The sequence below is a fragment of the Heptranchias perlo genome, chromosome 35 (assembly GCF_035084215.1).
Source record: "Heptranchias perlo isolate sHepPer1 chromosome 35, sHepPer1.hap1, whole genome shotgun sequence".
Lineage (NCBI taxonomy): Eukaryota > Metazoa > Chordata > Chondrichthyes > Hexanchiformes > Hexanchidae > Heptranchias > Heptranchias perlo.
In genome coordinates this window covers 20,169,212-20,193,874 of record NC_090359.1, presented here as the reverse complement: position 1 = coordinate 20,193,874, position 24,663 = coordinate 20,169,212, and the positions used below count along the sequence as shown (strand labels likewise).

At 50.5% G+C, this 24,663-nt stretch overlaps 2 protein-coding genes across 11 annotated transcripts in view; both read left to right on the top strand.

The window, feature by feature from the left end:
- Positions 1-13,592, top strand: part of cyb5d1 (cytochrome b5 domain containing 1) — a 13,670-nt gene extending 78 nt beyond the window's left edge. Inside the window, exons 1-4 of the mRNA XM_067971828.1 lie at positions 1-115; positions 6,975-7,051; positions 10,060-10,278; positions 13,173-13,592. The exon at positions 1-115 is cut by the window's left edge and continues 78 nt beyond it. Of these exons, the coding sequence (XP_067827929.1) occupies positions 1-115; positions 6,975-7,051; positions 10,060-10,278; positions 13,173-13,403 (642 nt within the window). The 3' untranslated portion in view covers positions 13,404-13,592. The remainder of the gene's footprint in view (positions 116-6,974; positions 7,052-10,059; positions 10,279-13,172) is intronic.
- Positions 13,593-23,369: 9,777 nt separating this feature from the next.
- Positions 23,370-24,663, top strand: part of chd3 (chromodomain helicase DNA binding protein 3) — a 110,399-nt gene continuing 109,105 nt past the window's right edge. For 5 of the 10 annotated variants that reach the window (XM_067972032.1, XM_067972031.1, XM_067972034.1 and 2 more), the window contains exon 1: positions 23,372-23,716. In XM_067972032.1, the coding sequence (XP_067828133.1) occupies positions 23,644-23,716 (73 nt within the window). In that variant the 5' untranslated portion in view covers positions 23,372-23,643. Of the gene's footprint in view, positions 23,717-24,663 lie in introns of all 10 variants that reach the window. The other 5 variants (XM_067972028.1, XM_067972029.1, XM_067972025.1 and 2 more) reach the window with 3 other exon arrangements.

Here is a 24,663-nt window from a genome sequence, read left to right as displayed (position 1 = left end):
CACTCCCGCTACTACACCACCAACGAGGTGGCCGTGCACAACACCATCGATGACCTGTGGGTCTCCTATCTCGGCAAAGTCTACGACCTCAGTCCCCTCATCGAGCAGCTCAAAGGTATTCAGTTCACAGCGGGTCGCACTCCGGCCCCGGGGTCAAGACCCACTGCCCAGACTCGAGCTCGAAACCAGGCCCACACTCCCGGCACAGTGCCCGGGGGAGGGGGGTACTGGGGGGCAGTGAGGGGGGGGCAGTGCCCGGGGGAGGGGGGTACTGGGGGGCAGTGAGGGAGGGGCAGTGAGGGAGGGGCAGTGCCCGGGGGAGGGGGGTACTGGGGGGCAGTGAGGGAGGGGCAGTGCCCGGGGGAGGGGGGTACTGGGGGGCAGTGAGGGGGGGGCAGTGCCCGGGGGAGGGGGGGTACTGGGGGGCAGTGAGGGGGGGGCAGTGCCCGGGGGAGGGGCGGTATTAGGGGGGCAGTGAGGGGGGGCAGTGCCCGGGGGAGGGGGGTACTGGGGGGCAGTGAGGGAGGGGCAGTGAGGGAGGGGCAGTGCCCGGGGGAGGGGGGTACTGGGGGGCAGTGAGGGGGGGGCAGTGCCCGGGGGAGGGGGGTACTGGGGGGCAGTGAGGGGGGGGCAGTGCCCGGGGGAGGGGGGTAGTGAGGGGGGGGCAGTGAGGGGGGGGCAGTGCCCGGGGGAGGGGGGTACTGGGGGGCAGTGAGGGGGGGGCAGTGCCCGGGGGAGGGGGGTACTGGGGGGCAGTGAGGGAGGGGCAGTGCCCGGGGGAGGGGGGTACTGGGGGGCAGTGAGGGGGGGGCAGTGCCCGGGGGAGGGGCGGTATTAGGGGGGCAGTGCCCGGGGGAGGGGGGTACTGGGGGGCAGTGAGGGAGGGGCAGTGAGGGAGGGGCAGTGCCCGGGGGAGGGGGGGTACTGGGGGGGCAGTGAGGGAGGGGCAGTGAGGGAGGGGCAGTGCCCGGGGGAGGGGGGTACTGGGGGGCAGTGAGGGGGGGCAGTGCCCGGGGGAGGGGCGGTATTAGGGGGGCAGTGAGGGGGGGCAGTGCCCGGGGGAGGGGGGGTACTGGGGGGCAGTGAGGGAGGGGCAGTGAGGGAGGGGCAGTGCCCGGGGGAGGGGGGTACTGGGGGGCAGTGAGGGAGGGGCAGTGCCCGGGGGAGGGGGGTACTGGGGGGCAGTGAGGGGGGGGCAGTGCCCGGGGGAGGGGGGTACTGGGGGGCAGTGAGGGGGGGCAGTGCCCGGGGGAGGGGCGGTATTAGGGGGGCAGTGAGGGGGGGCAGTGCCCGGGGGAGGGGGGTACTGGGGGGCAGTGAGGGAGGGGCAGTGAGGGAGGGGCAGTGCCCGGGGGAGGGGGGTACTGGGGGGCAGTGAGGGAGGGGCAGTGCCCGGGGGAGGGGGGTACTGGGGGGCAGTGAGGGGGGGGCAGTGCCCGGGGGAGGGGGGTAGTGAGGGGGGGGCAGTGAGGGGGGGGCAGTGCCCGGGGGAGGGGGGTACTGGGGGGCAGTGAGGGGGGGGCAGTGCCCGGGGGAGGGGCGGTATTAGGGGGGCAGTGAGGGGGGGCAGTGCCCGGGGGAGGGGGGTACTGGGGGGCAGTGAGGGAGGGGCAGTGCCCGGGGGAGGGGGGTACTGGGGGCAGTGAGGGAGGGGCAGTGCCCGGGGGAGGGGGGTAGTGAGGGGGGGGCAGTGCCCGGGGGAGGGGGGTACTGGGGGGCAGTGAGGGGGGGGCAGTGCCCGGGGGAGGGGCGGTATTAGGGGGGCAGTGAGGGGGGGCAGTGCCCGGGGGAGGGGGGTACTGGGGGGCAGTGAGGGAGGGGCAGTGCCCGGGGGAGGGGGGTACTGGGGGGCAGTGAGGGGGGGGCAGTGCCCGGGGGAGGGGCGGTATTAGGGGGGCAGTGAGGGGGGCAGTGCCCGGGGGAGGGGGGTACTGGGGGGCAGTGAGGGGGGGCAGTGCCCGGGGGAGGGGGGTACTGGGGGGCAGTGAGGGGGGGGCAGTGCCCGGGGGAGGGGCGGTATTAGGGGGGCAGTGAGGGGGGCAGTGCCCGGGGGAGGGGGGTACTGGGGGGCAGTGAGGGGGGGGCAGTGCCCGGGGGAGGGGGGGGTACTGGGGGGCAGTGAGGGGGGGGCAGTGCCCGGGGGAGGGGCGGTATTAGGGGGGCAGTGAGGGGGGGCAGTGCCCGGGGGAGGGTCAGTATTCTGGGGTCAGTACCGGGGGAGGGTCAGTACCGGGGGAGGGTCAGTACTGGGGGTGGGGCAGTACTGGGCGAGTGCTCCACTGTCAGAGGTGCTGTCTTTTGGATGAGACGTTAAGCTGAGGCTCTGTCTGTCCTCTCCGGTGGATGTAAAATATTGCACGGCCACTATTGGAAGAGGAGCAGGGGGAGTTCTCCCCGGTGTCCTGGGGCCAATATTTATCCCTCAACCGACATCACCAAAAAAAACAGATTAACTGGTCATTTATCACATTACTGTGTGTGGGATCTTGCTGTGCGCAAATTGGCTGTCAAATTTTTTTTTATTCGTTCATGGGATGTGGATGTCGTTGGCGAGGCCGGCATTTATTGCCCATCCCTAATTGCCCTTGAGAAGGTGGTGGTGAGCCGCCTTCTTGAACCGCTGCAGTCCGTGTGGTGACGGTTCTCCCACAGTGCTGCTGGGAAGGGAGTTCCAGGATTTTGACCCAGCGACGATGAAGGAACGGCCGATATATTTCCAAGTCGGGATGGTGTGTGACTTGGAGGGGAACGTGCAGGTGGTGTTGTTCCCATGTACCTGCTGCTCTTGTCCTTCTAGATGGTAGAGGTCGCGGGTTTGGGAGGTGCTGTCGAAGAAGCCTTGGCGAGTTGCTGGAGTGCATCCTGTGGATGGTACACACTGCAGCCACAGTGCGCCGGTGGTGAAGGGAGTGAATGTTTAGGGTGGTGGATGGGGTGCCAATCAAGCGGGCTGCTTTGTCCTGGATGGTGTCGAGGTTCTTGAGTGTTGTTGGAGCTGCACTCATCCAGGCAAGTAGAGAGTATTCCATCACACTCCTGACTTGTGCCTTGTAGATGGTGGAAAGGCTTTGGGGAGTCAGGAGGTGAGTCACTCGCCGCAGAATACCCAGCCTCTGACCTGCTCTTGTAGCCACAGTATTTATATGGCTGGTCCAGTTAAGTTTCTGGTCAATGGTGACCCCCAGGATGTTGATGGTGGGGGATTCAGCGATGGTAATGCCGTTTAATATCAAAGGGAGGTGGTTAGACTCTCTCTTGTTGGAGATGGTCATTGTCTGGCGCGAATGTTATGAATTACAACAGTGACCGCACTTAGAAAAGTATTTCAATGGTTGTAAAGCACTTTGGGAGGTCCTGAGGTGATGAAAGGTGCTATATAAATGAAATGTTTCTTCTCCATTGACTTTCAGGTCTTTTCACCCTCTTCTCCTTGCGGGCTCTGACTCTTTTGTGGGTTAACGTCACTGGTGGCTGCTACGTCCCTGGGCTAGGGAGGGTGCAGGGGGAAATCACCGACTTGCTATCCAGTGACCCCCCACCTCCCCTCCCTTGTGGAAAATGCAGATGGGCTCAAGACAGGCATCCAGCTGGGATGCGATGCCCGCCACAGCCGAATATCCCGCTATTCTTTGGCCAGGTTTGCAGATGAAGAACAGCCACTTGGGGTGACAGAACCCACAAAGCTACCCCAGCACGACTCAATGCCCGCGGGGAGGGCATGAGACGAGAAGATTCTGGTACTCTTTTTTTTTGGGGCGGCTGCAGCTCTTGTCCTTTGCCAGCTGCCGCTGTTTTAATTTCAAGCCTGATCCCCAGAGGCTTTTCACCCCTCCCATTTTCTCACCTCTCCCTCATGCCTCGGCTAGTCACATCTATCTTTCTGCGATACCCTTAAATCACTTCAACAGGATGCATATGGCATCCTGGGTATAAAGTACAAAAGCAAAGAAGTTACTTTAAACCTTTATAAATCACTGGTTTGGCCTCAGCTGGAGGATTGTGTCCAATTCTGGGCACCGCACTTTAGGAAGGATGTCAAGGCCTTGGAGAGGGTGCGGAGGAGATTTACTAGAATGGTACCAGGGACGAGGGACTTCAGTTATGTGGAGAGACTGGAGAAGCTGGGGTTGTTCTCCTTAGAGCAGAGAAGGTTAAGGGGAGATTTGATAGAGGGGTTCAAAATCATGAGGGGTTTTGATAGAGTAAATAAGGAGAAACTGTTTCCAGCGGCAGGAGGGTCGGGAACCAGAGGACACAGATTTAAGGTGATCGGCAAAAGAGCCAGAGGGGAGATGAGCAAACATGTTTTTTTACGCAGCGAGTTGTTATGATCTGGAATGCGCTGCCTGAAAGGGCGGTGGAAGCAGATTCAATAGTAGCTTTCAAAAGGGAATCGGATAAATACTTGAAGGGAAAAAATTTGCAGGGCTGTGGGGGAATAGGATTAATTGGATAGCTCTTTCAAAGAGCCGGCACAGGCACGATGGGCCGAATGGTCTCCTCCTGTGCTGTACCTACTATGATACTATGGGGGAAAAAATTGATAGGGGCCATTTATGGGCGTAGGTAGCGCGATACGCTGTCACCCCGCGCGATACGCTGTCACCCCGCGCGATACGCTGTCACCCCGCGCAGGCAGGGTGCAAGTTTCGGCCCACCCCAGGACTCACCTGCAACCAGCCTTCCATTCAGGGCCTTGCACATGGAATCAATGCAATTCGCACTTTTCACCACCAGAGGGTGCTCAATCTCTTAAAGGGAGGATGTTTCTTTGAAATCTATTAAAGGTAGCTTGTACCTGTTATTTGTTGAAAATAACAGTCTACTGTCTGCATGGAGTCTGAACGGAGATTACACATCGCAAACACAGATGCAGGTCCCATCCCTATGTGTACACACTGATGAGTTATGTTAAAACATTGAATAAAGGTTGCGCACCACTAAATCCCACATCCTCCAATCTGCCGATCTGAGTTGGTACCAGGCCTGCGAGAGAGCATGCACCAAGGTTCTCTGCTGATACACTAGAGACCTTGGGTGCAAGAGATGGACAGAAGGAGGGACATCATATATCCGCAATGGGGGTTGGGGAGGAGCAAGAGGCCCTCCAGACATATACCCAAAAGGCAGTGGAAGGCAGCGGGGGACGAAGTCAATGCCAGGCGCACAGCATCATGAACATGGATACAGTGCAGGGAGAAGTTCAATGCTTTGACACGAGTGGTCAAGGTGAGTAAGGTCAACTGTCAATGGCATCTCCTACCAATTACACCACTAGCCCCATCCATTGCTCCACCCACTACACCCCCCATCACCCACATACTCAACTCTGCCAATCAGATGCTTCCTCTCACCCTTACACATTACCACTGTTGTAATCCGCCCACCCACAACTCACGGGCCACACACATTGGCAGCTATTCAACCACGACAGGCACATCACCCAGACACATGTCCCGCTTTCTTGCAGGAGAAGGAGGCGCATAACAGGAGGCAGCAAGTGGCCGTGGCATTTAGCCCCTCGAGCCTGTTCCGCCATTCAATGAGATCATGGTGGACCTGTGACCTAACTCCATATACCCGCCTTAGCCCCATATCCCTTAATACCCTTGGTTCACAGAAATCTCAGATTTAACATTCACAAATGAGCTAGCATCAACTGCTGTTTGCAGAAGAGCGTTCCAAACGTCTCCCACACTTTGCATGTAGAAGCATTTCCTAACTTCACTCCTGCATGTCCTGGCTCTAAATGTTAGGCTATGTCCCCGTGTCCTAGTATTGAAGTCTAGGAGACCTCCAAAAACAAACGTCTCGGCAGCCAGAAGCTATAATCCAGCCACTAACCTGTAGATCCTGCATGGTCCCTTTAAATAGCGCTGGTGGGGGGTCCTCCAGGCACTCCAAGACACATTCAGATGGTCGGGGTTAAGAATGTGCGTTGAGTTGAGCGTTAAGCCCTAAAATGGTGTCTATCACTTTAAATCAGCGTTGTACACTGATTGAAGCCAATTTCTCCCTACTTTACATGATTCCAGCGTTCGTTATTTGCGCCTGCGCTAACTCCTATACCAAGATGGCGTCCGGCACACGTCACGCTGGAATCGTGTGTGCGCATCCAAGACGCCATCTTGGATGTTGGAGAGGCCGTGTAGCGGCGAAACAACGGGCGCTGCACGGCCCAATTTAGCGCCGTTTGAAACAAAAAATGCTGGAAACAATCTGCAGGTCAGGCAGCATCTGTGGAGAGAGAATGGACAACTTAATTATTTAGGTGTGGACACTATTGTGCTTTTAATTTCTTCAACACTTCTTTCCATTAGTTGACTGAGAATCTCAGTAATATTATTCCACTGAGACTTCATACAATCACATCGAATGTACAGCACAGAAACAGGCCATTCGGCCCAACAGGTCTATGTCTGTATTGAGACTCCACACGAGCCTCCTCTCTCCCTACTTCATCTCACCCTATCACCATATCCTTCTATCCCTCTCTCCCTCTCTCCCTCATGTGTTTATCGAGCTTCCCCTTAAATACATCTACACTATTCACCTCGACTACTCCTTGTGGGAGCGAGATCCCCATTCTCACCACTCTCTGGGTGAAGAAGTTTCTCCTGAATTCCCGATTGGATTTATTAGTGATTATCATATATTTACGGCCCCTAGTTTTGGTCTCCCCCACCCCATGCTTTCGCTCCCTCCCTCCTCCCTTTTCCGATTCTATTGACACGTTTGTTTGCTTCTTATTATTCAGTTCAGTATGAGTTCCGACCTGTTCTCTCCGCAGATGCAGACTGACCTGTTGAGTGTTTCCATTTTTTTTTCTTTCAGATTTGCAGCATTTTGCGGTACTCTGCGTTTTTGTTTCATTCGTGGCGGAGATGTGTGCGTGCGTGTGCGTGTGCGCGCGTGTGTGTGTGTGTTTTCCCCCTCCCCCCGGCTGTGCTGATTCTGTACTCTTTTTCATTCAGGCGATGTTCTGCTCAAACCCATTTTAGAAGCGGCCGGACAAGATATCAGCCATTGGTTCGATGAGAAGAGTAAAGATGTAAGTACGGAATCTCAACCGGTGTCGGTGGGTGTTGGTGGGGGGGTGGAGATGGGGGGCTGACGATAGAAGTGCCAACAACAACCTCCTCCAGCCCCTACAACCCTCCGAGATCCTTACACTCCTCCAATTCTGGCCTCCCCCACTCCCTTCACTCCACCATTGGCGGCCGTGCCTTCAGCTGCCTAGGGCCCTGAGCGCTGGAATTCCCTCCCTAAACCTCTCCGCCTCTCTCTCTCCTCCTTTAAGACGCTCCTTAAAACCTCCCTCTTTGGCCAAGCTTTCTGTCACCTGTCCTAATATCTCCTCACGTGGCTCGGTGTCAAATTTAGTCTGATAATCGCTCCTGTGAAGCGCCTTGGGGACGTTTTACTACGTTAAAGGCGCTATATAAATGCAGGTTGTTGTTGTTGATAGATGGAATCAACTGAAGTCTTTCAGAAACCATTTAAACAATTCACCTCTCCCACTAAGGGCTATATGTGTTCTCCCACTCATTCACGCACAGCATTAAAGAAAACCTGAGACGCATTTCATCATTAATTGCTTTGAAAGTTATGTTCTTCATTCATTTTCCAGAAAACAAACTCAGATTATAACTTCACCTTTGACATGGGCAGACCTTACAATTCTTGTTGCATTATGCATGAATGGACGGAGTAATTGCAAATTAAGCTACTATTTGGTAATAAATAAGTCATTAACTGTTTGATATTAGGTCCTATGCTCTGGAATTCCCTCCCTAAACCTCTCCTCTCCGCCTCTCTCTCCTTTAAAACCCTCCTTAAAACCTACCTCTTTGACCAAGCTTTTTGTTACCTGTCCTAATATCTCCTTATGTGGCTCGGTGTCAAATTATGTCTGATTAGGCTCCTGTGAAGCACCTTGGGACATTAAAGGCACTATATAAATGCAAGTTATATAAAGAGCCACGAACCTGATTTGCTGTCAGCTTCCCCCAGTTGAACAGTGGGTAAAGGCAATGCCCGATGTACCACAAAGCCTCATAGACCAGAAGGCCCCAATGCCTGAGCCCTGGTTGCGTCTATCTCAGCTGGGACAATGTGGGGTGCTGCAGTTGGCCTCACCACCCCAGAGAGACAGAGCAGCCTGGCTTTCCTGCTCTGGCTTACTGGCCAGTGACTCCTGCTGGAAAGCATGCGTATGCGCACGGCCTTGAGAACAGGATCAGGCTCGACTGCGATGCCCCTCATGATTGAATTGCCTGAGGACCCTGAAGAATGGGGAGCAAAGTCAGCAGAGTGCTCTTGGCGTTGATGTGACCACACCCCAGCCAGAGTCAGGAGTAAGGAGGGTGGAACTGGGAAACCTAAATTGGTTGTCTGATCTCACAGTAAGAACCTACTTCCTGCAGAGGACCTGTTTTTAAAAAAAAAACTTATCTAAAATATTTAAGCTACAGTTTGGTGTCCCCACTCCAGCACATAATCCAGGCTGACAGTCCCAGAGCCAGTGCTGAGGGAGCGCTGCACTGTCAGAGGTGCCGTCTTTCCGATGAGACGTTAAACCGAGGCCCCGTCTGCCCCTCTCAGGTGGACGTAAAAGATCCCACGGCCACTATTGGAAGAAGAGCAGGGGGAGTTCTCCCCGGCGTCCTGGCCAATATTAATGCCTCAACCAACATCACTAAAGTCCCCATCGCTTAAAACGTCCACTATTAAAATGGCCAGTCGCTTATATCAGTCTAAAAGCGATAACCATTATCCATTTGCATGAGGGTCAATTTTAAAGCTGCCGGTTATAGTGGCTTAAGTGCTCCGTGTATTTCGGGCAGAAACAACAGTGCTCACTCACTAGTTCGCACCTCTGAATGTTAAAATAAAATGACCATCCCCATATTGTAGCAGTGAAAGAAAAGAAAGAACTTGCATTTATACAGTGCTTTTTATAAGAACATAAGAAATAGGAGCAGGAGTAGGTCAGACCGCCCCTCGAGCCTGCTCCGCCATTCAATAAGATCAGGGCTGATCTTCGACCTCAACTCCACTTTCCTGCCCTATCCCCCATACCCCTCGAGTTCCCTAGTGTCCAAAAATTTATCGATCTCAGTCTTGAATATACTCAGCGACTGAGCACCCACAGCCCTCTGGGGTAGAGAATTCCAAAAATTCACAACCCTCTGAGTGAAGAAATTCTCCCTCATCTCTGTCCTAAATGGCCGACCCCTTATCCTGAGCCCATGACTTTATAGACTCTTTTCACGACCTCAGGACGTCCCAAAGCGCTTTACAACCAATTAAGTACTTTGGAAGTGCAGTCACTGTTGTAATGTAGGAATCGCGGCAGCCAATTTGCACACAGCAAGATCCCACAAACAGCAATGTGATGAATGAGCAGATGATCTGTTTTTTTTTTATTAAAAGTGATGTTGGGGGGACAATAGTGGCCGTGGGATCTTTTATGCCCACCTAAGAGGGCAGACGGGGCCTCAGTTTAACATCTCATCTGAGAGATGGTACCTCCAACAGTGCAGCACTCCCTCAGTACTGCTGGCCTGGATTATGTGCTTAAGTCTCTAGAGTGAGACTTGAACCCACGACCTTCTGACTCAGAGGCAAGAGTGCTACCCACTGAGCCACATCTGTACCAGTAGTAGTTGAGGGATTCTCGATGCTGGGATAACTTTCTTCATGTAACGTTAGTGCATCAGCTGGAAGGCCCATCAGCTCAGAGAGACTGATGTCTCCACGGAGTTGCAAGCAGCTTAAAGTTTACAGTAAGGCCCTGATCTCAGAGTTTCTGCCTGAAAGGGAGCAGATTCAATCGTAACTTTCAAAAGGGGAATTGAATAAATACTTGAAAAGGTAAAATTTGAAAGTGCTATGGGGAAAGAGCAGGGGGAGTGGGCTAGCTTTCAAAGAGCAGGCGCAGGCACGATGGGCCGAGTGGCCGCCTTCTGTGCTGTATGATTCCAAGATTCAGCCTGGTTGATCGAGGAGTTAGGAATCCACTTGCACCTCACAGGATTCTCTTCATTCCCAACACAGGTACGCATCGAGATTGACCAGTTCACCAATTGTCAGAAATACCACACACCCCGTGGGCGGTTTGTCCATATCCCCCCGCCCCTGCCGCAGAGCGACTGGTTCAATGATTTCGGCAAACCGTGGTGGAAAGATCCACAGTATGAGGTCGGGTTTTTAAGCGTGAAAACAAGGCACATCCGCATCATCAACACCCTGACTTCCCAAGAGCAGGTCATCGAGGTAATGAATGGCTTTTACTGTACCCTGTGTCCCTTTTAGAATTAAAGGGGCGGGGGGGGGGAAACGTCACTTTGGTTTTGTTGGGGGGTGGGGGGGGGGAAGAGAGGAGGGGTATCATTGTTTTAAGGAAGAATTCTGCGCTTCTTTTAATTTAAATTTAAAATAAGTGGCAAAATAAAAAGCCAGGAGGGAGATGAGGAGAATTTTTTTTTTACGCAGCGAGTTGTCGTGATCTGGAATTCACTGCCTGAAAGGGCGGAGGAAGCAGATTCAATGGTAGCTTTCAAAAAGGAATTGGATAAATACTTGAAGGGAAGAGGTCCGCAGGTCCATGGGGAAAGAGCAGGGGGGAGTGGGACTAATTGGAGAGCTCTTTCAGAGAGCCGGCACAGGCACGATGGGCCGAATGGCCTCCTTCCGTGCTGTATGATTCTATGATTCAGCATGGTTGATAAAGGCCTTACCCAATGGGGTATCATGCCGTACAGACCAAAGTGGGGGGCGGAATCTCTGGTACTGGCCCCAATCTATTCGGATTTAGCTGGGACAGATTGGGTGGTAGAATTACCTTCCACGTCAATGAATTCGGGAGAGGAATAATCACCTGGGGTTGGAGGGGGTTGTCCCAATCCTGACAGATGTCCAGTGAACCCCCTGCTGCGAAAGTGCAAATGCAGACGTTGGGCGTGGAGGAGGATCGGGCTCGGCTGCGATGCCACTGTGGACGAATAGCCCTCGTGACACCCAGTCACACCTGAGTTGCGGCTACTTATGCGAGGTACTGGAGGGCGGCCGGTACCCTAGAGCCGATCCCCAGTGAGGGAAGAGGAGTAAACTGAAGGATTAAACAAAGTAGACTTTTAAAACAAAATCAAACCTACAGTGACCATACTTCAAATTAAATCATAGTGTGTGTTGCACTTTGGACTGTCTCTGAGAGATGTGACATGGCACTGTATCAATGAGAATTCTTTCTTAAATATTATAAAGGGAGATGTACGCTGACAAGTGTACTTCAGTTCCTCTTTACCACAGGGAGATATCTGAACACTGACTGGGGTCTCTCAGTCCCTCTCTCATTGAGATATCTGTACAGTGACTGGAGTTTCTCAGTCCCTCATTGAGATATCTGTACAAGATATCTGTACACTAACTGGGGTTTCTCAGTCTCCTCTCCCAGGGAGATAGCTGTACACTGACTGGTGTCTCTCAGTCCCTCTCTCGGAGATATCTGTGGGCACTGACTGGGGTCTCTCAGTCCCTCTCTCGGAGATATCTGTGGGCACTGACTGGGGTCTCTCAGTCCCTCTCTCGGAGATATCTGTGGGCACTGACTGGGGTTTCTCAGTCCCTCTCTCGGAGATTTCTGTGGGCACTGACTGGGGTCTCTCAGTCCCTCTCTTGGAGATTTCTGTGGGCACTGACTGGGGTCTCTCAGTCCCTCTCTCGGAGATTTCTGTGGGCACTGACTGGGGTCTCTCAGTCCCTCTCTTGGAGATATCTGTGGGCACTGACTGGGATCTCTCAGTCCCTCTCTCGGAGATATCTGTGGGCACTGACTGGGGTCTCTCAGTCCCTCTCTCGGAGATTTCTGTGGGCACTGACTGGGGTCTCTCAGTCCCTCTCTCGGAGATATCTGTGGGCACTGACTGGGGTCTCTCAGTCCCTCTCTCGGAGATATCTGTGGGCACTGACTGGGGTCTCTCAGTCCCTCTCTCGGAGATATCTGTGGGCACTGACTGGGGTCTCTCAGTCCCTCTCTCGGAGATTTCTGTGGGCACTGACTGGGGTCTCTCAGTCCCTCTCTTGGAGATTTCTGTGGGCACTGACTGGGGTCTCTCAGTCCCTCTCTCGGAGATTTCTGTGGGCACTGACTGGGATCTCTCAGTCCCTCTCTCGGAGATATCTGTGGGCACTGACTGGGATCTCTCAGTCCCTCTCGGAGATTTCTGTGGGCACTGACTGGGGTCTCTCAGTCCCTCTCTCGGAGATATCTGTGGGCACTGACTGGGGTGTCTCAGTCTCTCTCTCGGAGATTTCTGTGGGCACTGACTGGGGTCTCTCAGTTCCAGGTTCATTGTTCGAGATATTTCCCAACCTTGTGCATAGGCTAAAATATTTTAATTAGTGAAGCATATGTACCATGTATGTGGTGAGCATTGTCAGTTGCAGTTTCTTATATGGTTATCATGTCTCTTAAAGTTTACAGAAAGGGAGAGGAAGAGAGAATTAGAGAGTGCGATACAGGTGGAGGGAGGAATGCAGGAAGTGAGAACAGAGTGTAGCTGATGCCTTGCTGGGTTCTTCCATGTTGGCTGACACTGGCAGTGTGAGAGGGCCGAGTGAGGCGGAGAGGGAGATTGTCTGGAGTGTTGGGAACAGGTGCTGGATTCACTTTTGATGGGGAGCAGCACCAGGTTGGAGTGTAAGTGAATGAAGAGCAGTACAGAAGGTCTATTCTCCTGAGCAATGACACAGAAGGGTCTGGGGAAAGGACATGGGAATGGGAATAAGGGGAGAGCTCTTTGAGAGAGGGCACAGGTACAATAGACCGAATGGGGAGTGGGAATGGGACTAAGAGGAGAGCTGTTTCTAAGACCCAGCACAGGTATGATGGGCCGAATGGGGAAAGCGCAGGGGAATGGGACCAAGAGGCAAACTTTTTCAGAGAGCCAGCACAGGTATGATGGGCCGAATGGGATTAAAGGGATAGCTCTTTCTGTGCTGTAAGATTTTATAAAGGCACAGAGGGGGAAAGGGTTAAAAAGAGAATTTATTTTTTTAAAAAAACATGTTTTCCTGTGAGTGGTGACGCAGGAGGTCGATCTACTCCAAATTTAAAAAAAGAGGTATTTCCAATCTTTGTTTTTTTTTTCTTAAAACGGCCTGGCCAGGTTTGTAGCGAGGAAACGATGAACGATATACTCGACAGGTATCTCACGTATAACGCGCACGCGGCGAGCTACACGTGGAAGTACAACGGAGAGAAACTGAAAATGGACAGGACCCTGGAGGAGAACGGGATTGAGGACGAGGACGAGATGTTCTACGACCTGCAACTGGAGCCCGATGACTTTCGACAGTCTATTCTGCTGTACTTCAATGACGACCTAACCGAACTCTAGGGTTCTGGCATCATAACAGGAAACGTGCCTCATCCGCACCAAATAACGAGACTTGTGTGTGTCTGTGTGTGTCTGTGTGTGTCTGTGTGTGTGTGTGTGTGTGTGTGTGTCTGTCTGTGTGTGTGTGTGTGTGTGTGTGTGTCCTCTACAGAATACTATCGAGTTGTACAATAAAATGAGTTCTTTTGTATTGACTATTTGAGAGTGCGAGTACGAGCTAGATGTGATTTTCCTGCTGATAACTATGAATCCTTCCAACCCCTTTTGAGTATTGCGAATAGTGTAGATGCATTTAAGGGAAAGCCACATAAACACGTGAGGGAGAAAGGAATAGAAGGATATCCTGATAGGGGTTAGATGAAAGAGGTGGGAGGAGGCTCGTGTGGGGCGTTAAACACCGGCATAGACCAGTTGGGCCGAATGGCCTGTTTCTGTGCTGTGCGTTCTATGTCACTCTATTTTCCATCATTTTCTCCTTTCCACCTCCCCTCTCCCTGAAGGCGCTGGCTTCTGATGGGACCCAGTTCCACAGGTGCTCGCGTGCCTCAGTCACCGCGGCCTAGTGTCAGCAAGCAGTCGATTTCCACCCCCCCACCCCAGCTCTCCCAGTCCATCAATCGCGGAACTCCCTGGATCTCCCTGAGAGAGAGGACTGAGAGACCCCAGTCAGTGCACTGATATCTCCCTGAGAGACTGAGACACCCCAGTCAGGGTACAGATATCTCCCTGAGGGAGGGGACTGAGAGACCCCAGTCAGTGTACAGATATCTCCCTGAGAGAGAGGGACTGAGAGACTCCAGTCAATGTACAGATATCTCCCTGAGAGAGGGACTGAGAGACCCCAGTCAGTGTACAGATATCTCCCTGAGAGAGAGGGACTGAGAGACTCCAGTCAATGTACAGATATCTCCCTGAGAGAGGGACTGAGAGACCCCAGTCAGTGCACTGATATCTCCCTGAGAGAGGGACTGAGAGACCCCAGTCAGTGTACAGATATCTCCCTGAGAGAGGGGACTGAGAGACCCCAGTCAGTGTACAGATATCTCCCTGAGAGAGAGGACTGAGAGACACCAGTCAGTGTACAGATATCTCCCTGAGAGAGAGGACTGAGAGACCCCAGTCAGTGCACTGATATCTCCCTGAGAGAGGGACTGAGAGACCCCAGTCAGTGTACAGATATCTCCCTGAGAGATTCCAGTCAGTGTACAGATATCCCCCTGAGAGAGAGGGACTGAGAGACCCCAGTCAATGTACTGATATCTCCCTGAGAGAGAGGGACTGAGAGACCCCAGTCAGTGTACAGATATGTCCCTGAGAGAGGGATGATGTGGAGATGCCGGTGATGGACTGGGGTGGACAAATGTAAGGAATCTTGCAACACCAGGTTATAGTCCAACAATTTTATTTTAAAATCACAAGCTTTCGGAGATTATCCCCTTTGTCAGGTGAGTGAGAGAGGGACTGAGAGACCCCAGTCAGTGTACAGATATCTCCCTAAGGGAGAGGGACTGAGGGACCCCCGTCAGTGTACAGATATCTCCCTAAGGGAGAGGGACTGAGGGACCCCCGTCAGTGTAAAGATATCTCCCTGAGGGAGGGGACTGCGAGACCCCAGTCAGTGTACAGATATCACCCTGAGGGAGGGGACTGCGAGACCCCAGTCAGTGTACAGATATCTCCCTGAGGGAGGGGACTGCGAGACCCCAGTCAGTGTACAGATATCTCCCTGAGGGAGGGGACTGCGAGACCCCAGTCAGTGTACAGATATCTCCCTGAGAACCTTCTAGGCTGCTTGGCTTGGCACTGCTCCAGGCAGTGAATTTCCTCACTAACACTGAGGGAGTCGTCGTATCTCTTTCAACTTAGGCCTTTCGGAATAACTCATGCAGTATTCCTCTTTCTGACTTGTACATTCCAAGTATCCTAATATGACACTTCCCAGTATCCTAATAAGACACTTCCACCCACCCCCCCCTGCCCCCCTGCCTCCCCCAGATTATTATTTGTTCCTGGGTGTTGTTGGCAAGGCTGGCATTTATTGCCCATTCCTAGGTGCCCTGAGAAGGTAGTGGTGGGCGTCCTCCTTGGAGCGCAGCGGTCCTTGTGATGATGATGTTGTAGTGTAGGGAAAGCCAGGAATTTGACCCAGCGACAATGCAGGACTGGTGGTGTTTGCTGATCTACATTGGCTCCCGGTCCGGCAATGCCTCGATTTTTAAAATTCTCATCCTTGTTCTCAAATCCCTCCCCTATCTCTGTAACCTCCTCCAGCCCTACAATCCCTCCGAGATCTCTACGCTCCTCCAAATCTGGCCTCTTGCGCATCCCCGATTTTAATCGCTCCACCGTTGGCGGCCGTGCCTTCAGCTGCCCAGGCCCTTATCTCTGGAATTCCCTCCCTAAACTTCTGCGCCTCTCTATCCCTCTCTCCTCCTTTAAGACGCTCCTTAAAACCTACCTCTGTGACGAAGCTTTTGGTCACCTGTCCTAACATCTGGTGTGGCTTGGTGTGAAATTTTGTCTGATAACGTTCCTGTGAAGCGCCTTGAGACGTTTTGCAGCTTTAAAGCCGCTATATAAACACAAGTTGTTGTGTGTGTCCGAGTCAGGATGATGTTAAGCTTGGAAGGGAACATGGAGGTGATGGTGTTCCCCATGACATTGCTGCTTTTGTGCTTCTTGGCGGTTGAGGTTGCAGGGCTGAGAGGTGCCGTCTCTTCCCCCCCCCCCCCCCCCCTCGAGCGTTACTGCTAAGATTAGATAGTCACCGTGACAGAAGATTGGAAGCACAAACTGACATTCTGGGACACAGCCATTAGGCGTTCAATGAGCTTCACTGATGGACTGCCAATCAATGTCCAATTTGAGTCAACACTGATTTATTGACGAGGACAGTCACTTTGGAATCCAGCCTAAATCACGCACTGCTGCTCCATAGTTAAGCATTGGTTTAACAACGACTTGCATTTATATAGTCCAATTAACCTGGAAAAACGGCCCAAGGAGCGATTATTAACAAAATTTGACACCGAGCCACACAAGGAGATTTTTTAAAATTCATTCATGGGATGTAGGCGTCGCTGGCGAGGCCAACATTTATTGCCCATCCCTAATTGCCCTTGAGAAGGTGGTGGTGTGCCGCCTTCTTGAACTGCTGCAGTCCATGTGGTGAAGGTTCTCCCACAGTGCTGTTTGGAAGGGAGTTCCAGGATTTTGACCCAGCGACAACGAAGGAACGGCGATATATTTCCAAGTCGGGATGGTGTGTGACTTGGAGGGGAACGTGCAGGTGGTGTTGTTCCCATGTGCCTGCTGCCCTTGTCCTTCTAGGTGGTCGAGGTTGCGGGTTTGGGAGGTGCTGTCGAAGAAGCCTTGGCGAGTTGCTGCAGTGCATCCTGTGGATGGTACACACTGCAGACACTGTGTGCCGGTGGTGAAGGGAGTGAAAGTTTAGGGTGGTGGATGGGGTGCCAATCAAGTGGGCTGCTTTGTCCTGGATGGTGTCGAACTTCTTGAGTGTTGTTGGAGCTGCACTCATCCAGGCAAGTGGAGAGTATTCCATGACACTCCTGACCTGTGCCTTGTAGATGGTGGAAAGGCTTTGGGGAGTCAGGAGGTGAGTCACTCGCTGCAAAATACCCAGCCTCTGACCTGCTCTTGTAGCCACAGTATTTATGTGGCTGGTCCAGTTAAGTTTCTCACAGGCATCCAAAAGATTGGTCAAAGAGGTAGGTTTTAAGGAGCGTCATAAGAAGAGGGAGAGATGGAGAGGTTTTGGGAGGGAATTCCAGAGCTTGGGGCCTAGGCAGCTGAAGGCACGGCCGCCAATAGTGGGGCGAAGGAAATTGGGGGATGCGCAAGAGGCCAGAATTGGAGGAGCGCAGTGATCTCGGAGGGTTGTCGAGGCTGGAGGAGGTTACAGAGATAGGAGAGGGGGCGAGGCCGTGGAGGGATTTGAACACGAGGATGAGAATTTTAAAACTGAGGCGCTGCTGGACCGGGAGCCAATGTAGGTCAGCGAGCACAACCCAATAAAGCCTCTGTGTCAGCTTGGCTCGGTAGGTCGCACTCTCGCCTCTGAGGCAGAAGGTTATGGGTTCAGGTCCCACTATGGACCTGAGCACGTAGCCTAACTGCAGTGCACTGCTGAGGGAGTGTTGCACAGTCAGAGGTGCCGTCTTTTGGAAGAGATGTTAAACCGAGGGCCCCGTCTGCCTGTTCAGGAGGATGTAAAAGATCCTATAGCACTATGTGAAAAAGAGCTAGGGAGTTCTCCAGGTGTCCTGGGTCAACATTCCTTCTTTGACTAACACCACCAAAACAGATTAACTGGCCATTTGTTCATTTACTGCTTGTGGGATCTTGCTGTGTGCTACTGAGTTTGCACACAGTGACTGCACTTCAAAAGTGCTCCATCGGTTGTGAAGGGCTTTGGGACATCCTGAGGATGTGAAAAGGTGCTACATAAATGTCAGCCACATCATTACATCTCCCTGTGCTATAACTGTAGGTCCTCCAGGTGGTGCTCCCTGACTGGAATTCATACAAAATGGGTAGAGTGTGGAGCACAACAGTGAAGGACAGGACAGCTCACACAAAGAAATTGTATCTAAGCAGATTTCTACACAAGAAGGCTGAGTTTATTATTACTGTCAAGAAATTGCATTGTCTCAGAAACAAAGATTTTCAGTTTAAAACATAGGAACAGGAGCAGCCCCTCGAGCCTGTTCCGCCATTCAATTAGATCATGGCTGATCTATATCTTAACTCCATCTACCCCCGCCTTGGTTCCCTAACCCTTAATACCCTTGCCCAACAAAAATCTATCAATCTCAGTTTTGAAATTTTCAATTGACCCCCCAGCCTCAACAGCTTTTTGGGGGGAGAGAGTTCCAGATTTCCACTCCCCCCTTTGTGTGAAGAAGTGCTTCCTGACGTCACCCCCGAACGGCCTAGCTCTAATTTAAAGCTCATGCTCCCTGTTCTGGACTCCCCCCACCGGAGGGAATAGTTTCGCTCTATCTACCCTATCAAATCCTTCAATCATCTTAAACACCGTACAAAGGAAGAATACGTCAATATGCAGGAGGACATTAATGAATTTGCAGAATGGGCATGTAAATGGCAAATGGATTTCAATATAGATAAGTGTGAGATGGTGCATTTTGGTAGGAAGAATAAGGAGGCCACATACTGCTTGGATAATAAGAGTCTAAATGGAATAGAAGAGCAAAGGGATCTAGGGGTACAGATACACAAATCGCTAAAAGTAGCGACGCAGGTTAATAAGGCCATAAAAAAAGGCAAATCAAGCACTAGGGTTCATTTCCAGAGGGATAGAATTGAAAAGCAGAGAAGTTATGTTAAACTTGTATAGAACCTTGGTTAGACCACACTTGGAGTATTGTGCACAGTTCTGGTCTCCATATTATAGAAAGAATATAGGGGCATTGGAGAAGGTGCAAAAAAGATTCACAAGGATGATACCAGAACTGAGAGGATATCCTTATCAGGGAAGGTTGAACAGGCTGAGGGGTGAACTGATAGAGGTCTTTAAGATAATGATAGGGTTTGATAGGGTAGACGCAGAGAAGATGTTTCCACTTGTGAGGGAGTCTGAAACTAGAGGTCATGAATATAAAATAGTCACTAATAAATCCAATAGGGAATTCAGGAGAAACTTCTTTACCCAAAGAGTGGTTAGAATGTGGAACATGCTACCATAAGGAGTGGTTGAGGTGAGTAGCAGAGATGCATTTAAGGGGAAGCTCGATAAACACATGAGGGAGAAAGGAATAGAAGGGTATGCTGATAGGGTGAGATGAAGTAGGGAGGGAGGAGGCTCGTGGTGGAGCATAAACGCCAGCATAGACCAGTTGGGCCGAATGGCCTGTTTCTGTTCTGTAGTTTCGATGTAACTCGATGATATAACCTCAACTAGATCACCCCTTAATCTTCTATACTCAAGGGAGTACAAGCCTAGTCTATGCAACGTGTCCTCATAATTTAACCCTATCATTCTGGTGAATCTGCGCTGCACCCCCTCCAAGGCCAATATATCCTTCCTGAGGTGCGGTGCCCAGAACTTAACGCAGTGCTCCAGATGGGGTCTGACCAGAGCTTTATATACTGATAAAAAAGAACTATAGCAATCATCTGATGTTCTTACTCCCTTGAGACACATGCTCTCCTCAATAACTTTTTTTAAACCCAGGCAAGAGGCCAATAATGCAGGACACCAGTAAGGTTGAAAAGAATGTGGGCGAGTGTCGGCAGGTTATTCAGCTAGCGGGAGTCATCCCAGCCGATTCTGATCCTGTCCTCCCCCAACAGAAAGAACGAACTTGCATTTATATAGCACCTTTCACCACCTCGGGACGTCCCAAAGCGCTTCACAGCCAATAAAGTACTTTTGTTGACGTGTAGCCACTGTTGTAATGTAGGAAACTCTGCAGCCAATTTACGCACAGCAAGATCCCACAAACAGCAATGAAATGAATAGAAAGACTTCTACTTTGGCTGTGAGTTTTTATTAGGCGGACTGGACGTGGAGGGGTTTGTAGAATAAACTGCCCTAGGAAAAGGTTTAATTCGCAAGTAACTTCCCTGTTACTGACCCTTATAGTTCCAGGATGATCCAGGGTTTAAACCCCAGTCTGTGCTGTATTAGCTGGTCTCAGCTAGTGATACTAGAAAGAGATCTGGGAATACAGAGAAATAAATCACTAAAAATAGATAAGGCCTTAAAGAGTGAAAACTTGGTACCGGGGTTTACTTCTAGAGGAATAGAATACAAAAACAGGGAGGTAAATGTTAAATTCATATAGAACTTTGGTTAGACCGCACTTGGAGTACTGTGCAGAGTTCTGGTTTCCATATTATAAAAAGGCAATATTGAAGCACTGGAGAAACTGCAGAAAAGATTTACAAGGATGTTACCAGAATTGAGAGGATGAAACTATCAGGAAAGATTGAACAGGCTGGGGCTCTTTTCTTTGGAAAGGAGACGAAGAGGAGACCTGATAGAGGTCTTTAAAATTATGAAGGGGTTCGATAGGGTGGATGTGGAGAAACAAGGGGGTTTAAATATGATAGTCAGTAACTGATCAAATAAGGAAACTAGGAGGAATTTCTTTACCCAGAGAGTGGTGAGAATGTGGAACTCGCTGCCACATGGAGTTGATGAAGCAGAAAATATTGATGCATACATGAGGGAGAAGCGAATAGGGGGATATTGGGGCAGGGTTCAGGGTCCATGGACCAGTTGGGCTGAATGGCCTGTTTCTGAGGTGTACATTCCATGTAATTCCGATATTACGGACCTCTGGACGAAGGTGGGCGGGGGGGAGGGAATCTCAGCTTAAGGGACCCCTGCTAGAAAGGACATACATGTCAGTTGTAAATGACTGTCTTGGACTTTACAAAAGTGCAAGAGAATTCAGCCAGCCGTGTTTTACAGAGAAACCTCAGTGTTTCTGTGTGAAATGCAACATCTCTGTGAGGTGATGGATGAAGAGAATCAGACTGGAAATGTATTGATTTAAGTGCAATGTGTCCTACAGCATACGGTACCAACATGCTACGTGAGCCTAGTGACCGCACTGAATCAAAGTGCTCAGTATGGAAGGAGAGACTGACCCCAGCCTTGAAAAAAAAATCCTTAAAATAAGATATTAAGATATAACCAGGGTGTCATCTCATCATTGGGTCTGCAATGTGCTGTACTAATTACCATGGCCAAATACCAACAATGCCTGTTGAAACAGAGAGGGGCAGGGTCCATGTCCTCCGAGGTATCTGGGTGTTGTGTAGGCTTACTGTTTATCTGAAGTGCTTGCAGCAAGAGAGTTTTAATTTTAGGAATGAGGTGCAAAACTCAGGCACTTAAAAGACTTGCATCAACTTTAAACAACTTTTGATCTTAAAAAAAAATCAGGAATTAAGTCAATTAACCAAGTTGACAAGGTGAAGGGTTCAAATATCAGGGGATGCTGGTTAAAAATGAAGAAATAAGGATGTAAGGAGACATTCCAGGCTAAGCATTATCCCTCAAAGGGAAATAGATTAAGTTAACAAGGAAGGATGTAGGAACAGACAGTAATAATGGGTTGAAGAGGCAATTGGATGGGTTTCTGGAGAGAGAAGGGATCGCGGGATAAGGTGAGAGGGTGGGTAGGCGGGGGTTTTGATCCAGAAAAACGGTCGCCTTGTTCCCAAAAATTCTATAGGTCCATTAACTGAGCAGAGGTTAAACGCCATTACTTCATGATTTGGCAAACACAACCTTAATTTCATCCTTAAATGAGCTTTTCACAAAATTATTTTTTTTTCAAATATTGAAAACGCACTCTGAATAGAATCCTGGAGTCTTTAGCGACCTCTCCAGATATTTCAGCTAGCACTCATTTACAAAGAACTAGTTGCTGTCAGTTTTGATAGAACCACGCACAAATACACTGCGTAAAATCTGGAAATCAAAATCCAGGATTGTATATTTCTGTCCCATATAGACAAATTGAAAAAGGTACACATTTGGTTCTTCTGGCACAAGAATTTTATTATGTAAAGTATATATAACTTGTTACACACTAATGTCAGCTTGGATTAATGTCAGATGGTCGCATTCTCCCTCCTGAGTCAGAAGGTCGTGGGTCCAAGCCCCACTCCAGAGACTTGAGCACATAATCCAGGCTGACACTCCGAGTGCCAGTGCTGAGGGAGCGCTGCACTGTCGGAGGTGCCGTCTTTCGAATGAGATGTTAAACCGAGGCCCTGTCTGCCCTCTCAGGTGGACGTGAAAGATGCCACGGCCACTGTTCAAAGATGAGCAGGGGAGTTCTCCTGGTGTCCTGGGCCAATATTCCTCCCTCAACCAAAATCACCAAAAACGTGAAAGATATAAATTTTAGCTTTCTTTCTTGTTAGGTCCATTTCAGTATTACCAAATTATACAAAAAGCAAGTTACTGGTTAAAAGCTGCTTAATTCAGCAATTACATTCAAAAACACATCCTGAACACTTCATTCTGGTTTGCCTCAAACATCTCAGAATTATTTGGGCAAAAAAATATTAAAAAACAGAAAGTTAATATTCTCTTCATGCAAAATCTTAAATACTGAAACTTTTTGCAATAAAGAGTGAAAATTCTAGAAATACGCAGCACGTTAACAGAAACCGGTTAATATTTTGGGTGTGGGTCCTCCACTTTATCTCTCTAGGGTTATGTTTGGAGCATCTGGATTTTTTTTTAAGTGTTTCAACTTCTGTCATGTCCCCAGATACACACATACACAGGCAGAGCTTCCCACCTGAGGGACCTGCCATGAAGGCAAAGACTCAGCCTAGTGCCAAAACCTCTAGGTTTCAGCCAAGTTGGGAATTCACCAGGAGCTCTGCGCTGTCGCAAATCCATTGTTTATTCTGCTTAATGCATCTTAATACAAAAATATGACAATAAATCGGGCAATGAGTTTGTAGGTCTTGAACAAAAAATGCCGTGGGGCACATTTATGAATAAAATGCACATTGTTCAGAAATGAAGGCGAGTTGCAAAGGAATCTTGGCTCTTTTTACAAGTTGCTGTGAAGAGGAGGCAAGAAATAATTTCCTTTGCTTAATGCAGAAAATGTATAAAGAATATATAGATTAGCCAAATCAACAAAAAAAGGTTATGAAACCTAGCAAATTAACCTTGAAGATCCTTATCAATCTGTTAATTAACACGAGTGATACAGTGGAGGGGGGGGGGCTCCCCTCCCCCACCTTGACCAGAATGGCAGTCGTCGTTCCCCCCTAGTTACTTGGTTAAGAGACCACGTGACTCAGTTCTAACTAGTTAACTGGAGCTATTATGGGATGCCCCGTGTCCGTGGCAACGGGAGGGGGTGACGTCAATCTGAGCATGAGCACTGATTAATTTTCCACCTTCCCCCCCCCCCCCTTCTTATGATGATGATGTTGATGTGAGGGGGGGGGTTGAAAAATATTTTGGACGCCATCTTTTCTTCCCCTTGTATATTAAAACATTTTTTTGAGGGGGTTTGGATAAGTCCCTTGAACTTTTTGTTTTTTCCTTAAAAAAAAGCTGCGAGGTGGAAAAGACAAAAACAAAACTAAAGTGTGAAGGATAACTTTTTTGTGTGTGTTGGGAGGAAGGAGGAGAGTGGGGGGGGGGGAAGTTAAGGCTGCGTATGTGTGTTTTATTTTTTTTTAAAATTATTATTATTGGGTTCCTGAGGCCATGGCATCTCCACTGAGGCGAGAAGAGGATGAAGAGATGGACGAACGCGACCAGCTTTTCCCGCCAGCGGCAGGTACCTTAGAGAGAGAGAGAGTGGCGCAAAAAAAAAAGAAATTGCGCGCGCCGCCCGAACCCGGACCGGCTCCGCTTCCCCTCGGGCCGCACGCTTCTTTTTTTGTGTTGTGTGTGAGCGCGAGAGAGACAGCCAGCCAGCCGCGCACGATCACATCAAATTTAAAATAAGCACAAAAAAAAATGTAGATATGCTTTATCAATGGAATGCATCGCGAACAGTCGACTGCAATAATGATATTGCACCCCTCCCCTTGCTGCTTTTATGATTTTAATTCTGGTTTAATTCCCCTCCCCTTGCTCTGCTGCTGCTGCTGCTGCTGCTCCTCTTCCCCCTCGCGCCTGCCGCCCAACCGTCACCCCCTCCCCCCCTTAGTTCCAACCGTCTCGAGCCACCAATTTGAAATTTAACGCCGCCGCCCGCCACGCGCGCCTCTTAACGGCCGCGTCTGTCACTCAAAAGATCAATAAAAGGGTCGTGCCCCCCCTCATCCCGCATCTCTCGCCTTGGTCGTTATTTTTGGTCGGCCAACTTTTATTTGCGTCCTCCTCCTCTTCGCCGTTCGCCTTTAAATTTTCTTTCTCAATTTTGTTGTTGTTGCGGTAATAACTTCCCGGCATTTTTTTGTTTTCTTCATCTCATAAGATTCACGATATTTTAGTGATTTATTTTCCATCCCCGCCCCCCCCCCCGCCCATATTGCTTATTCTGTACCCCTCCCCCTACCCCCGGTCAGCGGGGGCCTGTTGTATTGAGCTCCGAGGCTCTGACAGCTGCAGCGGGCCCCGGTTGTTTGATGTATTCCTTTTTTTTCTCTTTGGGAGGGGGGACGAATGGAAATTTCCAGTTCTCCCTCCCTCTGGGCCAGAAAAACAGCGCGGCCGCCATTGTCGCGCATGCTCAGCGGGCGGCTGGCACTTTTAACTCTTTACTGTCAGTAAAATTGT